The sequence below is a fragment of the Gossypium arboreum genome, chromosome 4 (genome assembly GCF_025698485.1).
Source record: "Gossypium arboreum isolate Shixiya-1 chromosome 4, ASM2569848v2, whole genome shotgun sequence".
Classification (NCBI taxonomy): domain Eukaryota; kingdom Viridiplantae; phylum Streptophyta; class Magnoliopsida; order Malvales; family Malvaceae; genus Gossypium; species Gossypium arboreum.
Genome location: NC_069073.1, coordinates 122,100,868 through 122,117,633, shown reverse-complemented (window position 1 = coordinate 122,117,633; position 16,766 = coordinate 122,100,868). Strand labels below are relative to the sequence as shown.

At 31.1% G+C, this 16,766-nt stretch overlaps 3 protein-coding genes across 5 annotated transcripts; 2 read left to right on the top strand and 1 right to left on the bottom strand.

The window, feature by feature from the left end:
• The first annotated feature begins 1,517 nt into the window (after nt 1-1,517).
• LOC108481749 (putative clathrin assembly protein At2g25430) lies at nt 1,518-2,684 on the top strand. Its single transcript, XM_017784835.2, has one exon. It carries the CDS (start codon nt 1,518-1,520, stop codon nt 2,682-2,684), a length of 1,167 nt encoding a protein of 388 aa, XP_017640324.2.
• A 1,169-nt stretch (nt 2,685-3,853) lies between these two features.
• Nucleotides 3,854-9,904, top strand: LOC108480196 (uncharacterized). Of its 3 annotated transcripts, none has more exons than XM_053026682.1 (9): nt 3,854-4,025; nt 4,118-4,244; nt 4,356-4,431; nt 5,667-5,739; nt 5,834-5,929; nt 6,330-6,380; nt 6,854-7,170; nt 7,750-7,860; nt 9,761-9,904. In XM_053026682.1, exons 1-9 carry the CDS (start codon nt 3,951-3,953, stop codon nt 9,861-9,863), a joined length of 1,029 nt encoding a protein of 342 aa, XP_052882642.1. In that variant the 5' UTR covers nt 3,854-3,950; the 3' UTR covers nt 9,864-9,904. The 3 variants fall into 3 exon arrangements, with proteins under 3 accessions (XP_052882642.1, XP_052882643.1, XP_017638589.2); XM_053026683.1 differs by having other exon boundaries at nt 3,863-4,025; nt 6,854-7,222; XM_017783100.2 differs by lacking the exon at nt 9,761-9,904 and having other exon boundaries at nt 3,890-4,025; nt 6,854-7,222; nt 7,750-8,191.
• A 1,596-nt stretch (nt 9,905-11,500) lies between these two features.
• Nucleotides 11,501-13,588, bottom strand: LOC108480197 (uncharacterized). The gene is made up of 3 exons (XM_017783101.2): nt 13,316-13,588; nt 12,983-13,189; nt 11,501-11,919 (listed from the first exon to the last, which is right to left on the bottom strand). The coding sequence occupies exons 1-3, from the start codon at nt 13,364-13,366 to the stop codon at nt 11,665-11,667; spliced, it is 513 nt and encodes a 170-aa protein (XP_017638590.1). The 5' UTR covers nt 13,367-13,588; the 3' UTR covers nt 11,501-11,664.
• Between the last annotated feature and the right edge of the window lie 3,178 nt (nt 13,589-16,766).

Sequence of the window (16,766 nt, the reverse complement as noted above, 5' to 3'; positions counted from 1 at the left end):
TCAAAAATGATAAAATTTAATTTAATTCTCTAAAAATTATAAAGATATAAGCTATTAAAATGACGAAATTATAATTTTACTATCATAAACATATATAATTTAATTTCATCCCAAAAAATTTCTAACTTCATCCCTGTTTCTCATGTATGCCAAATGAAGTACTCTTCTTATCTTCTTAACATTTAGTACTTCAAATTGATTCTCCCGTTGAAAAGCTCATCCCTAATATTTTAATTTATTAATTTAGTGTCGTAATTTAATAATAATAATAATAATAATAATAATAATAATAATATTATTATTATTATTATTATTATTATTGTATTTGTCGACCAAGCACAAACCAAGTTCTAAGTTGTCATTCTTTGGCTTCAATCCAAACAATTTTAAGTTAAATTTGCATTTAGTAATTCAAATTTCAAGTTCGGATTATTATAAATTATTTAAATTTTTTTTAATTTCATTTCGAATCATTTAGAATTACATGTTGTAATCATTTTATGTTCGTAATATTAATTTTTATGATTAAATTAATTTAAATCTAAATTAATTAAAAAACGTTTCTCCCTAATCACCAAAAGGAATCAACAAAGTCATTAAATAAAGATATTTTATTTTGCCCAATCTGTTGACAACTACGTTAATTTTTCATATTTTTATTTAGTTCACTAAAACCAAAACACTTTTTTTCTCGTAATTGTAGCTTAGTTTCGATCAATCCAATGGCATAGTAAATCTTGAAACCTATTATTATTTTTTTCCCAGGGTTAAAATATGTTGTTAATCCCGTACTTCTATACAATTTGAGATTTAATCCGTATATTTTAAAATTTTAAAATTTATTCTTTTTACTTTTTCGATTTAGAAATTTTATTATTATCGTGATTGGTAGTTTCTGTTGAAAATTGTTAACTTAATAAGTTTATTTTACATCAACCATATGGCATGTCACACAATGTTGGAATTGGATCAGTTGGACCACGAACAAGCCGTGTTATACCGATCTGGACAAAAGTATTAAGCTAGCCTTTGAGCAAATCATTTAAAATTGATAGAAAAAAAAATGGACAATAAACAGGTGGTTGAATATGTATATACAAATTTTAATAAATTTTATCAAATTTTTAATTGTTTATTTAATTATTGTTAGATCAATGGTTGAATCGATAGTCTAACACATTCGAACATTCGTTTGGTTTTTAAAACAGTAATTTCAAATGATAGCAGTCTAAACAACATGTCAATTTGATATATTTTGAAGAAAAATACTTACGATTTTAATGTTTGGATTGGGATTTTTAAATTTAAAGTGTAAAAAGACTTAACTTCTAACCTTTTAAATGTAAGGATCAAATCTCAAACTTTTTCAAAATATAGGGACTAACAACATATTTTAACCTTTTTTAGCATATAATAAACGACCATAAATAACCAATTCCCATGCCATAAATTCCATGCATTTAGACCCCAAAACACCAAAAAAGAAAACCTTTCTTTAGGGTTTCCCTAAAAACCATATGACTAAATCATTTCAACAAGCTTTCAATGCTTTAAAAGAGCATACATGCCTTAGCTACGCCAAAATCGCCACCATGGGGGGCCTTTGCAACGTTGATCACATCATTGTAAAAGCAACGGCTCCGAACGGTTCTCCGTTATCCGACAAATACGTCCACCAATTGCTCCGGCTATTCGCCATTTCTCCACCGTGTTGCCGAGCTTTCTCTCTTGGTTTCGCTCGTCGCTTCGGTAAAACCCGAAGCTGGCGAGTCGCATTAAAATGCTTACTCCTACTTCACCGACTACTTCGGTCGTCGCCCGAAGACAGCCTTTTTCGAACCGAACTATTAATCAATCGGTCCAATGGTTCAATCTCTTTATACCCTTGCAATTTCCGTGACGTTTCGTCATCGGACCCCGAGAGTTTCACCGCGTTTATCAGGTCCTACGCTCGTTTACTCGACGAAATCTCCAACGAAGACAATCATCGCCGCCGCCCCGGACCGCCCAATAATTCGCTGGAAGAAATCGGAAGAGTTCTCGAAGTGTTAGAACAGATTCAAAGTTTGATCGACCGTGTCATCGAATGTAAACCGACCGGAGTCACGGCACGAAACTTCTTGATTCAAACGGCGATGAAGCATATAATCCGTGACAGCTTCGTATGTTACACCGTGTTCAAAAACGACATCGTTTTCTTGCTGGAAAACATGTTCCAAATGCCGACATACCGGTGTTGTATATCGGTGTTTGATGTATATAGAAAAGCAGCTTTACAAGCGGACCGGTTATATGAGTTTTATCAATGGTGTAAACTTATGGGTGTATGTGGGTGTTATGAATATCCATTTGTGGATCGAATCCCATTGTTGCAAATTCAAGCTCTTGAAAGCTTCATTAATGGTATGTGGGAAATAAAGGATGATAATGGTGATCATCAGTCACCATCATCATCATCGTTATCATCGACGGCTGAAAAGGTGGGTGATGAAGGTGAAGAAGAACGACAGCCGTTGATTAAGCTAAATGATGATGATGATAGCTGGGAAGATATATTGGAAGCTTCTGTGGTTAATTTCAGTAGCCATGGAAGTGATGAAAAAGACGAATGGAGGATTCAAGTTTACAATCCCTTTGATGGGAAATATGTAAGCAGTGACCCTAATTATCCATGGGGACATTGACATTTTTCATGCGTAGGAGTTATACAATTTTTTAATGGTTTAATACTTGTTTTGATCCCTTTTATATAGTGAAATTTTTAATTTGGTCCTTTTACTAATTTTTCAGCCATTTTGTTTTTCTCCATTCATTCCGTTCATCAAGCTATCCCATGTGCCATTTCCATTAAAAGAAATTACATGTGGCCATTTAAGTCAATAAAATGTAAACATGGACAATTAATCCAAGTCAAACTCGAAATGATTTGATAAATAATTTGAAATGAACTAAATTAGAAATGATTTAATTCAATGATTTTGAGCACGATATAATTATATTTAGATCTTGTTACTTCTAGTTTGAACTCGGAAATCTAACTTGATTAACCCGAACTTATATCGGATTCAATTTGATTTCATCATTAGAAGTCAACAATTCGAACTCTCCCAACGTGAATTCAATTTAATTCAAACTCAAACTTTACTTGAACTTGAGATGATTTAAACTTGAAGTGATAAGTGTGTAAAATGATTTGAACTTATAATGGTTTGAACTCAAATCCGCGTGGCTTAAACTCAAAACAACTCGAGCGCAACAATTAAAATTGATTTGAACTCCATTGACTCAAAAAAATTTAAAATCTGAATCGATTCAATCCAGATTAACCTAATATAAAAATAAACTTGATTCGTCTAAATGAAAAATTTGATAACAAGATAGATTTAAATTTAATAAAAAATATTTTAAATAACAAAACATATTTTCTTGGGGGGCAAAAGTAAATGTTGGAGTCATAATCCAACCCAACTAAGTTAAATGATCAAAACGTTAAACATTACGATTTCTAGTATTTGTTTTCTAAAAATACAATACCTAAAATTATTCATAGTCTTTCCCTAATCTTTAAATAATAGAATAATATGTTTCAGCGGACTTAAATCTACGTTCTCTTCTATTGACAATAATATCAATACTAATTGAGTTAAACTTACTCGACTACCCTTATGGTTTTGAATTTTACCAGGGCAGTTCGCGTAGCGTTGTTGGCCTAGCCCACTTTAGTTTTGGGCTTATTTCAATTTTATTGGTTAAAAAAATAAAAAAATATATATTAATATTCATATTTTTTTATAATTAAAGTTTATTTTTTTAACCGTGAAATGAATCATTTGAACGGACTTACCCGAACTAAACTCAGGCTTGAATCTGGATTTTTTGGGAACCGGGCCTTGACCCGGCCCATAAACCTTCAAGTTTTAAGCGGTGAAGCAAGCAAAAAGAGAAAAAAAATGGCGGACATGGAGATGGAGGAAGACCATCCCAGGTTAATTTTACATAATTTCCTCACAGAAGATGAATGCAAGGTTAGACCCCCAAAATTTCAATCCCAAATAACAATATCGTCAAATTAACGAATGAATTTTATCGAAAAAAAGCTTCTTCCTTTTCGAAACAGGAATTGGAGTTCATACACAAGAGCTGTAGTACGATTGGATACAGGCCAAACGTATTTTCAACGACTCTTTCTCATCTCATAGCCACTAATTCTGCTCATCTAATCATCCCTTTTCTTCCCATCAGAGGTTCTCTTGTTTTTTCTTAAATCCTTTTTTGTTTTTTTTTTCTTTTTCTGTTATTTATTAATCGAAAAAATCATTGTTGTTAATATTAGTTTTCGAAATTTTGATTTGCAGATAGGTTGAAAGAGAAGGTAGAGGAGACCTTTGGTTGTGAATATGAGCTTGTTACGGAGTTTACTGGCCTCATTAGGTACCAATTTTGGCCTGAAATTTTTTAAATATGATAATAGCGATATAAAGAATTTTAATTTGTTTGGGTGTAATTGAACCGAACTGAGCTCAAATAGTGGCAAACTCGAGCTCGACTTGAGATTCAGGACTCGATACTTGGTTTGAGTTTGACTCAAGCATCAATTTCTAAGCTTGAGCTACTTGATGAGTTCGATGAAGTTCACTTATCAATTTTAGAATTCAAGCTCCATTAAGTTCACTCATATTTAAGCTCAAGTTTGTTCGTAATTAAGCTCCTTTTATATAATAAGGGTAAATATGTAATTTTATAATATAAAATATACTAAAAGGGAAAGGCTCAATTAGGCTCACGAGCCGTTTGAATCAAGTATTACAGTACTCGGGTTTGATCGACAGCTTGAGCTCGGCTTGATCATTATTGAATCAAATTTGAATTCTTTTTAGTTGAACTTGAATAGCTTGCGAGCACCAATGTTTCATTTACACAACTTAAATCTATATTATTTGAACTCCAGTGATAGTGTGGGATATGGATATATGTCTGACTATGTTGATTTTTGTGAGTGTTTTCATATATTTCAATGGAAATTTAATTTCTTTGGGTAGTTAAACCTTGGGGATGTAATTGAGCCGAACGGAGCCCGACTTGAAATTCAAAGCTCCTCACTCAAACATCAATTTCTAAGCTCAAGTTTGGCTTGAGACACAATCAAGCTACTCAAGCTCAAGTTCAATTAAGCTTGTTTATCAATTTTCGTACTCAAGCTTGATTAAGCTTATTCATATTTAAGCTCGAACTTATTTGTAATTAAGCTCATTCCATGTAATAAGGGTAAAAAGGTAATTTCAATGTAAAATATACTGGAAAAGTAAAAGCTCAATTAGGCTTGCGAACCATTCTAGTCAAGTAGACAATGCTCAAATTCCACTCGAGCTCAGCTCAATAATTACAAAATCAAATTTGAGTTTTTCCAAATCGAACTTGAATAGCTTGCAAGCACTAATGCTTCATTTACACTATATTATTCGGATTCGGGTGATAGTGTGGGATATGGATATATGCCTGACTATGTTGATTTTTGTGAGCTTTTCATATATTTAGCCTGTCTTTGGACATCTCCAAAACATTGTCTGAATATATTTCAAACATGAGTTTTTTTATGCATTTGCTTGTTTATTCACTTTACCCTTGATAAACGTTGTGTGATTACCATACATCATATGTATTTGTAGTTGGAGCCGAGGAGCAAGCATAGGTTGGCATAGTGATGATAACAGGCCTTATCTCAAGCAACGCGATTTTACGGTTTGCGTTAACAGCTTTTTTTGGGGGAATGTCCTTCGCAATTAGTCTTTTGTCAATAATTCTTGCTGAGGGTGTTTTTCTTATTTGTCTGAAGGCAGTCTGTTATTTGAATAGTTACGGAAAGGATTTCGAAGGTGGACTGTTTCATTTCCAAGACGGGGAACTGAAAACAATTGCACCTATGGTCGGAGTAAGTGCATCTGTTCAATATTTTCTTATGACATGTCTTCTCTTATTAGAATGGTGATGCACAATCAAATTGTTAGAATATGATTTTGAAATGGATCTACATAAGTTATAAGATTTTGGCATGGATTGTACCCTGATGTTGGACAGGGGCGTGCTTAATTTTTTAATGGTTTTCCATGTATTTGGAGGGTGTATCTCCATATCCATGTTCGGGATATGTGTCAGACATGGGTACTTTAAGAGAAATGAAGAGTTGGAGCCAAATAGTCTAGGATAATAAAATCAGTGAAGAAGATGCAGCCATGTTCCGCTTTATTAGGAATAGGAGCTAGTGAAAAGCATGTTTACTCATTAGTTTAATATACCATTTGATTGATACTCACCGAGTTATTGTATATCAGGATGCTGTCATTTATACAGCTGACGGCCGCAATACACATTCTGTCGATGAGGTACTTTTGTGATCTCTGTCTCTCTTGTAATATGTGTGTGTCTATATATATTATAGTATCTAGTTCATCTATCGAAGGAAAGTGGATGCTATTCGGCAAGGACGAAGGCAAAGGGGGGCAGGCAGTGGCCTTGGCTCCACCAGAAATGGTAGATTTGCCATTTAACCCCTTAAATTTTTATGAAATTGCATGCTAGTATAACGGTAAAATTGCACTTTGGCCCTCCCAATAATTTATGATTTATCTCTAGTCCCCCTAAAGCAATTTTCTGGCTTGGCCCCTGCTATTCATGTTCAATTGGGAAAAGCAGAGTAGCTGCTTAGTGTTCAGCTTGATACTGACTCCGAAGCAGGATTTTTGAGCTTGGATCAAGCAACAAAGATATTATTCAAACTTGTCCTACATTATATAAAAAAGGGTCCTTTGCCTTGTTAATACACTTAGTTTTTTTGATGTATTAGATTTTTTGACAGGTAACTAGTGGAGAACGGCTGACACTTACTTTATGGTTCAGCCGTGATAGTTCCCACGACGAGGATGCTAAACTTATTTTGCTACTCGAAGAAAACGTATTACACAAGTCTAACAATGTGCCATGGTCATTGCTACCTTTGCCAGCATCAGATAATATGTATTGGTTTTCTCCTCATCAAGCTTCTAATCAAGACATCGGATTCGATATTCGTTTGGGAAGATTACATGCTCTTGGCTTTGATGTATATTATTCTCGAGACATGAACTTCGGCTCAGATTTATCTGAACTCCTCATGGAACCAATGCAATTAGCAAGGCAAGATCAGTTGCTTAACCATAAATTTGTCAATGTTCTGCATTCACTTCAGGTATTCTTACTATTGGTATTTTCAGCTTCAAAATTTTGTTAATTATGAGCAATAGAAGAATATGATACGATCGTATTACTGTAATTTAATTTAATATAATTTGATCCCTTTACTTTTATAAGATCATTAATAGGTCCAAATTGATAATACCTGCCACTAAAGTGATGACGTTGATTTCTATGAATCTGTTAACACCATTAATATTGTTATTAACCCGCAGCAGTTAATAGTGTTATCAATCTGGACTTACTAATATCATCATAAAAGTAAAGGGATCAAATTATACTAAATTAAAGTAGAGGGATTAGATATTAAATTTCAACGTAGTAGAGGGACTAAAACATAATTAGACTGAGATAATCGTCTTAACATCAAATTACTGCATTGTCAATAGTTCAAGAACGGAAAATAAGCCATTTAATTTCATTAATATAGGTGTTGCATCGAAAAATGTACTAAGCGTTATGTTACTGGAACTTAGATGTGAGCGTTAGATAGGAGAATATGTTAATCTCTGTGATGAACAGGTGGCGCAATTTTATTTTTGGAAAGGATGCAAATCTCAAGCTTTCACAAATGAGGTTCAATCCGGCGAGGCGGTTCGACTATCCCGATCACAATCGGAGAAGATTACTCAGGTGAATTCCATTTTTCTGAAGGATACTAAACTGGTTGAAACAGTTTTTCAAAGTGCGGATCGATGTTATTTCAATTTAGCCACTTTTTCTGCTGCAATCACTGAATGGGAAGATTATTCATGTAAGTTACATAAAGAAATTTTATTGAGCTTACCTCAATGGAGAGCTCATCAAGCTATTTATAGTGTAAAATTTGATGTGTAGAATCTATGGTGATCTTGTGATGAACATCTTAGGTTGTTAGCTATTTTGGATTGTTAGATTTTATAGCCCAAAACTGTTTTTGCTTTGTGATCAAATCAACTAAATCGGATCGGTTTTGTCAGTTAAATCGGTTTAAACCAATTAAGGCTCGTCCCTAGCTGAACAATGAATTTGTGGCTGCCATGTGTCATGGTCCAGTGAGAACTATGAAACTCACAGCGACTATATTAAGGGTTCATATCACTCGTTATGTGTCATTTGTGGACAAAACTGTGAGGTTCGACGAGCTAGAATGAACATTATCTTGTAGTTTGGTATGGATAGTGACAATTGGTATCAGAGTTAGTTCTAGAGGTACTAATGATGTGTTGTTGAGGACAATGGACTTTCATTCGAGAGATGTCACGGTCCTAGAGAGGGAGTCGTGAATCATGCATAAGTGTGTAATAGAGTTAGTCTCGGAATATAAGTGTTCATGCCATATCCTCAACCTGTGAGACATCTTTTGTGGGAAAAAAACCATGAGATCTAATGGGCTGAAACGGATAATACTTTACAGGTTGGTGTGAACCGTGACACTATGCTTTGTGTTCGTTCTGTCCAATTAGGAGATGTCTTCTACAAAATAAGTTGGACTGCAATCGGCATTGTTTAGGAATTCAGCCATTCCCTTTATGTGTCGATGCTATCATCGGTATATACTATCGGTATTGCATCCTTCTCGGATATATCTTATGTCCAACACTCACATTCGAGTCAATGTAATAGTTTCTCACCCTCCCTAACCCATTGGTGAAGGCGAAAAATTACATTTCTCTCGGTTTAAGCATGTTCTTGTTGATCACATACCTCATATCCTGATACTTAACGCCCGAGTCACAATAACACCGGTCCTCTCTAGCCCAAAGGTAAACCCTTCTCTCTCCATATATATATAAGACAGATATTGACTGAAAGTAATTAGTTTTTCACTCTCCCTAACCCATAGGTGAAAGGTGGAACACTAAATTTCTCTCTTTAATCATGTCCTTGTTGAACATATACCTCGATAAAAATATCATAGAGGTTCTTGTACTAAGAATCAAATTGTCTCTTGTACTCTTTATTAAAAAATGGGCAAATTAGTCATTGTACATTTGTTCAAAGAGCATATTGATCCTTTCTATTAAAAGTTCATCCATTTGAACTGATAACAATATTGGAACTAGTTTTTAACAGTAAAAATGAATGAAATTTTTAACAGAATGATCAGTTTACTCTTTGATTTAACATACAATGACTAATTTACTCATTTTTTTAGTAGATGGGGCAAAATACAATCCGACTCTTAATAGAGGGGTTTTCATGGTACTTTTACCCACATTCCTCATATCCGATACTTATACCTAAGTCTTAATAACATAATTTCTCTCTCTAACCGATTAGTGAAAGGTGAAACTCTCTAGAGTTATTTTATATCCGATATTCACACCCAAGTTAAAGTAATGCAATTATTCAGTCTCTCTCACCCATAGGTGAAAAGTGAAAACTACATCTCTCTCTCTCTCTCTCTCTCTCTGATGTATATGCCCCTTCCTTTTAGAAACAGGTAACGTTATATTGTAAGAAAAAGTGATACAGTCGCTTTTTTAACTTTATATACATGTATGTATGCATATAAATGTGAGTATATATATTTTGATTGCAATATATATAGGGAATGCTTTTTGTCTGAAGACTGGTTTAGGGAAAGCGGGTGCTGTGCTTCATCAGTGAGAAAATTGTTTTGGAGCTTTGTCCCCACATGCTGCATTTGCTGACATTCTTTTGTATATAAAATTTTCAGAGTTCTAAAAGAAAATGGTCCATTCTTTTTATTAAAGTTAAAGAAGATTATGTTTATGAAAATAAATCCATTAATCAATAAATAAATGGATTTGTTATTGCACGTAAGATGGCAGATTCAAAGGATATATATTATATCATGAAAACTGAATAAAAATGGAATTAAGTATATTATCTAGTTTCGGATTTGAATACAGATATGTTTTTTGAGAATTCGGAAAAAATCCAAATCCCATTGATATTTTGTATAAGATTGAATATTTAGTACATTGATAATATATTTTTTGTTCTGCAAAGCAGTTTTAAGAAAACTCTGCTTCGAAACTTTATTTAGTGTCTAAAATTTTAGTTGCAATGTATAGAATATTTTCTCCTGTTTATGGTATTAAATATAAATAATTTTAAAAATATATAAAATAGCATAAAGATTTCAATCTATTAAATTGTTCATTTTATTTCATTTTATTTAAATTATTAATCAACCAATAATAATATGACATGTGTTAATTTTTATACATTTTTTGAAATAAGATGCAATTAATAATTTAAATATTATTATTAATAAAAAAATTACTAAATGAAAAAAAACAGTATAATCAATTTTGTAGTGAAGCTTAAATAATTACTATGGGTACATAAAAAGTAGATCAAAACAGATCTATTTATTTAGTAATAAGATTAAATAAAATAAAAATAAACTAAAAAGAAAAAAAAATTGTGTTGGGCAGGCATAGGCACATAGTGCATGCTTTTTCAAACAGATGAAACGAAGAATTGTTTTTAGTAGAAAAATGGTCCCCTCTACTGTGTTCTTCATAATCGAGGAAATGAGCTTCTTTTTCGCACTTTCAGTTCATTCTGTTTGTTTTATTGTTTATTTATAGGATTCTGTCTTTGGATAAAACCCTCATTACTTGGACTCAATCCAATTAAATTTTGTTTTTATTTAATTTATAATTAATTCCAGTTTATTACCATTTTAAAATGGTAAAAATAATATCAAAATTATTTTTCAATAAATATTATATAAAAGTTCTTGATTTTTTTGAAAATTAATTTTTTGAAAAACTTGTAAAGAATTATCGTTTTAGTCCCTTAAATATTTACAAAGTTTTAAGTTAATTTAATAGTAAAATTAATTTTGACCCTTTTAAAATTTAAAATTATGTGTTTAATCTTTTGAAAATTGTAAAGTTCGACGAAATTATATTTTTAACTCTCTTCAAAATTTGTAATTCAAATTCGGTCCCTCAAAAAAAAAAATATGGCTTCGCCTCTACTTTCATATACGTTAAAGAAAAATAAGCTAGATGTTTTGATTATTCATTTACTTAATGTTGTACACATATACAAACATAAATTTATAAATAATCTCAATACACGAAAATAAGAAAATTAAATATACTCGTATCAATTACATATTCGACATTTTCTGAAAGTGAAATATATTTCTTAACACTTTTCTTCAAGCCGAAATTCGAATATTGAATTGGTCGAACGTATTTTAAAAATTAATTCAATATAATTGTACGAACTAATTAGATTCAGTCTCGTATTTTTTAAGAAATCATAGATTTTCTTCATTAAAGAAAATTTAAAATTTAAAATAATGTACATAAAGGATCTCAACATGGTAGCACTAGATTATGAAAGCCTGGGTTACAAATTTTCTTGGATTTTCCCTTTCCTACATAAAAGGGAAAATTTTCAATTTTCTCAACTCTCCAAATGCATTGATAAAAAAAAAAAGATGGGTAATTTTTAATGGTAAATGAGTTAAGCTTTGTCAAGTTGTTGAAGCATTTGGGAACCGGTAAGAGTTGGAGTCGGGATCGGAGGAAGAGATGGTTTTCCGATACGAGGCTCCACCGTTATGTGGTTGTCGCTGGTGAGCGTGTGTTGCCTTTTACGCACCGCTCTTACCAGTGGCTCCGTCATTGCTGCCACCCCAATTCCGTTCACCGTTTGTGGTTGTTCTGATCTCTTACGCGAACTCTCTCCGACCACCATTTCTTCATGCCCTTTTCCATTCTTCAAATACAGTACATATTTTAGATATGAAGAAAATTTGATAATGATACTTAAGGCAAATATGTTCATATTTGGGTTTGAGTTTAATAGCCACAATGTGCTACAACTATACCAAAATCAAGTCAGGCCAAACCCCAAACGGAGGGGGAAAGGATGTAGTAACCCTACTTCTCTATTTACAATACTCAAAATTGAAATTTTATTTAAGAGATATTGAGCTTTTCAAGGTCCGGAATACATATATAAATGGTTAATATTTTAAATAAGTCATATTGTGCTACTAAGTATATTAGAGTCGAGTCGAGTCGAATTAAATTCTGAATGAGAGAGCGAAAAGCTCTTTTAATGCCTATTTTCACCTTTACAATACTCAAAACCCAAACCTTAGTTAAGAGATGTGAATATTTCAAAAAAAAAAAGAAAAAAAAGATGAGGTTCTATTTTAATGGCTATTATACTATATAAGCCTTAGAATTTTGTTAGTATATTTAATTAAGTCCTTATATTTTTATTAAAACAAATAAACCATTCAACTTTAATTGGTAACCAAATAAGCTCTTAATCTTTTTTAACTTGTATCTAAATAAGCATCTATACTTCAATTTATACCTAAATAAAATTTTCAATATAAATCATTATTTAAGGGCTGATTTAAAACAAATCAAAATATACGGGTTTATTTGAGTTACAAAAAAGTTTAGAAGCATATTTTAAAAAAACTAGTTTAAGGGCTTCTGTAGTAATTTAACCTTTTAATGTTTTGTATAAACCCTAATAAACCCTTAAAAACCAAATAAGCTCTTAATCTTTAACTTGTATCTAAATAAGCCTCTATCCTTTAGTTTAAAATTAAATAAAATTCTTAATATAAAGCATTATTCAAGAGCTAATTTAAATACGAATCAAAACATAAGGGTTTATTTGAGTTGCAACAAAAGTTTAGAAGCTTATTTTTTTAAAAAAAAACTAGTTTAAGGGCTTCTTTAGTAATTTAACCTTTTTTTTAATATCTTGTTTTTAAAAAAAATCTAAATATGGTTTTAAAAATAACATAGTAACATACATTGATGGACGAAGCAGCTGACATTGGGCATTTAACAGGCCGATCTTCATCTTGTGGTTCCATAGGATGTTCAACGGGCCAGAAATCAACGTCGAACTCCACCGCATGCGGCTGCCGGCGAAAGTCCAAGTCCATACCACCGTCGATTCTAGTCTCCCAGCTCCGGTGATTCCCCTCTACCGGTAATACTTCACTTTCCTTTCTTTCCTGAAACCAAAACACACACAGACCGATTCAAAGAGAGGCCATTAATACAGGAATTTCGTAAAAGTTTGAATCAAATTCGAGGCCAATTTCTCCATTTGAAAGAGAGGAATGAAAGGAGGCACTTACGAAAACATCGAGAGAGGGGAATTGGGGAGAGAAATACGGTGTTGAGCTCATGCCAGATGCTGAGGAAAATCTTACTTTGTATCAGTGAAAGAGAGAGAAACGGAAAGTAAAAGGGGAAAATTAAAAAAAAGAAGAAAAAGAAGAGAAAGGAGAGCATGAAAAGACGAAGAAACAAAGAGAGAGAGAGAGAGAAGGGCGTGTGGGATCGGCTGTACAGTGAAAGACCATGAAAGGTTACCCGCACCATACATGTACATAATATATATATATATATACACGTAGCTTATTACAGTTGAGGAAAATAATCATCTAAATATTTCATAAAATATTATCATAAAATTAAATATAAATTTGTTCGAAATAGCAATGTTGAGTGAATAAATGTTAATGATATTTTGTACAGGTTTCTACAACGCAATGATGATCGAATTGATTAAGTCATCGATTCATCGATCTAATTGATATATAGAGTTCGATCAAATAAATTATTAAAAAATTTATAAAAATATAAAAATTTTGATTCAAGAGTCCGATTCAATTGGTCCATACCAGTTTTTAGGTCAACTAATTAAATGCCATTCTTTAGATTGGTATCTTGGCTAGATCCGATTTAACTAGTCGGTCTAGTCCCGTTCAAAAACCTTGATTTTGAGTTCAAATTTCATCATATATATGTATTTTCTTTTAGATTTGATATAAAATTGTAAAAAGATAAAAATACTCTCAAAATAATATTTAGTGCTTTGTAAAAAAAATTATTTTTGATAATTCCACAATTAAGTTGGAATCTGATTGATTTGTGACATCAACTCAGTCAAACTCTTAATATTTAGTGCGTGCGTGTATATATATAGGTAAGTTAATTCTTGAATTATGCTAATTTTTTATTAAAATTTATCTCAATTTATCTAAAAATAATATCATTCGATAAGAACACGACACATGGCATATTCTTATTGGATGTCGATTTATTTTTTTATAAAATTAATAGTTTAAGAACCACTTACAATACATGTAGGTAAATTAGTTCTTAATTATATCCCATTTTTTATAAAATAAGTTATCTCAATTTATCCAAAAATAATATCACTCAATAAGAATATGACATGTGGCATATTTTTATTGGATATCATACACTTTTTTTTTTGGATAAAATGAATTAAAATTAATGTTTTAAAAGTCACATATGATAAAAAAAAAATTTAAGAACCAATTTAAGAATTGAAGTTATGTATGTTGATGGATGAATTAGGTGAGTTGATTGGGTTGATCTAATCAAGTTGATTGGATCAGTTTTTCATATTTGAGTCGAAATTAATAAGTTTATATTGATGTAATTTAATCGAATCAAACTTAAGCTTAAGTTAAAAAAAGTTTAAGCTCAAGTTTGAATTAAAATTTGAACCTCAAATCTCGACTCGTGTTCAATAAAAAAGTTTGAGCTTGATTCAAGATGCAAATTAGGGTGCATGCTTGATCTTGATTTATTAGGGTCAATTAAGCTTGTTTACCTAGTAAAAAATTAGTTTATTTCTCTTGCTCACATCAACTCGATAAATTATGCTTGAGCTCTCTTATTTAGTGTTGATTGAACTTATTTTTAACTGTAGAAATGGATAGAAATTTTAACAAAAAAATCAATTTGTTCTTTGATTTAATATACATAGACTAATTTGCTCATCCGCATTCTGTAGGCCCATTAAGGGGTAAATATTGGGCACAAGTTTTATAAATTAACACAATTTTACGTTGATATGTTACATACAAGTTTCATGTGTATAATTATATCAAATCAAAGAATATATTTTTTTTACACAAAGCTTAGAACTACTCATAGCCCCTTCTCAACTCTTAAATAGGAAGATAATGCGTTTCAATGTACTCAAACACACGTCCTCTTGCATTGGCAACAATTTCAATACCAATTGAGTTGAGACTCAATCAGCAAATTCAAAAAATTTGTAGGTCTACATGATAAATGTGTATTTTATATTTATAAAATTAGAGTTTTACCTTTATTCAAATATATATTTTAAAAAACTTCAACTATAATTTATTTATTCTAAAATAAATATTAAAAAAATTAAAAAATTCGAGTATCATATAAAAATATATAATTCTCTTGTTAGCAAACTTCAAATTTTAACTTTTTTTTTCTTTATTTATTTATTACTTTGCTAGCTCTCTCTATATGTCTCTTTTTCTTGGGGAGCTTTTTCTCTTTTTTTAATTTTTCCCTTTTCTTTTTTTTGGGTTTACTCTTCTTTTATTGCTTTTAAGAAACGGCAGCTGTAGTTAGGTTGAAAAATCTTTCAATTCCCCACTTTTTTGCTTTTTTTCTTCTTGGGTGCCATGCACAACTTGTAAAATTGATCAAAAACCCGATAATTTTAGACACGACATGAATATAAGATAGAAAAAATCGAATTAATTCGGATCTAATTTATCATGATTCGAGTAGAAAAAAATCGACTCATAACATAATTCGACCTATAGACATACCTTAAACATTTCCACTTATTCGATCGAATAGTGTCACATCATATTTCTAATATGTTTTTGGCTCGAAAATTTAAGTAAAATAATAGCATAATGTCAAATTTAGTTTTTAATATTTATTTTTTTGTCAATTTGGCCCTTAATATTTTTAAAAGAGTTAAATTATTGTTTTTAATGTAAATATTGATTAAAATGTTAAATTTTAAAAACATGACGGCTTGCATGATAATCCACATGCATTTCACGTTATTTTTTTATTTTATGAACCTTTTGTTTTATTTTATTTTTTAAATTTTGAAATTTTTATTTTTATTTGAATACTTTTATATCATATAAATCAACTAGTGTCCTGTTGGCAAAATTTTTAAAAAATTAATGTTTTAGTTAGCATTTCTATTAAAAAGGAAATTTGACTATTTTTTAAAAGTTAATGATCAAATTTAGCTTAAAAAAAGAATAATTGCTAAATTGACAAAAGAATGTAAACATTGATAGCTAAATTTGACATTAGACCTAAAAAAGCTTCCATCTTGATAAAATTTTAATTATTAAATTATAATTCAAACCAAATTAGATCTGTTCATTGGTCGGGCTACCCGCTCAAGCCCGAAAGCCCGTATAAAATTTGAGAGGGTTTGGATAAAAATATTAGGCCCAAAAAATGAGTTTGGACAAAAAGAATAGTCCCGTTTTAAATATGAGTCAGGCTCAAGCTTGAACATTCCAAACCCGAGCCTGACTCAACCCGTTTTTAAGTTTATAATACATTATATTATATTATGTAATTTAGAACACATTAAAAAATTAATAAAAATTCAATAAAGAAAATGTATAAAATTATTAAAATTTAAAATAATATAATATAAACATATTTAAAAAAAAAACAATATAGGTGGACCTAAAATAGGTTTGAATTAGTCCGTTATAAATATAAATGAGTTTAGGCAAAATT

Excerpts from the sequence above, each read along its gene's own strand:
- LOC108481749 (XM_017784835.2), top strand. The coding sequence starts at position 1,518 with ATGACTAAATCATTTCAACAAGCTTTCAATGCTTTAAAAGAGCATACA.
- LOC108480196 (XM_017783100.2), top strand. The coding sequence starts at position 3,951 with ATGGCGGACATGGAGATGGAGGAAGACCATCCCAGGTTAATTTTACAT. Across the intron at positions 5,930-6,329 it reads CAATTGCACCTATGGTCGGA|GATGCTGTCATTTATACAGC; the intron begins GTAAGTGCATCT and ends ATTGTATATCAG. Across the intron at positions 7,223-7,749 it reads ATGTTCTGCATTCACTTCAG|GTGGCGCAATTTTATTTTTG; the intron begins GTATTCTTACTA and ends TGTGATGAACAG.
- LOC108480197 (XM_017783101.2), bottom strand. The coding sequence starts at position 13,366 with ATGAGCTCAACACCGTATTTCTCTCCCCAATTCCCCTCTCTCGATGTT. Across the intron at positions 13,190-13,315 it reads TCCCCTCTCTCGATGTTTTC|GAAAGAAAGGAAAGTGAAGT; the intron begins GTAAGTGCCTCC and ends TTTTGGTTTCAG. Across the intron at positions 11,920-12,982 it reads CAGCTGCTTCGTCCATCAAT|AATGGAAAAGGGCATGAAGA; the intron begins GTATGTTACTAT and ends CTGTATTTGAAG.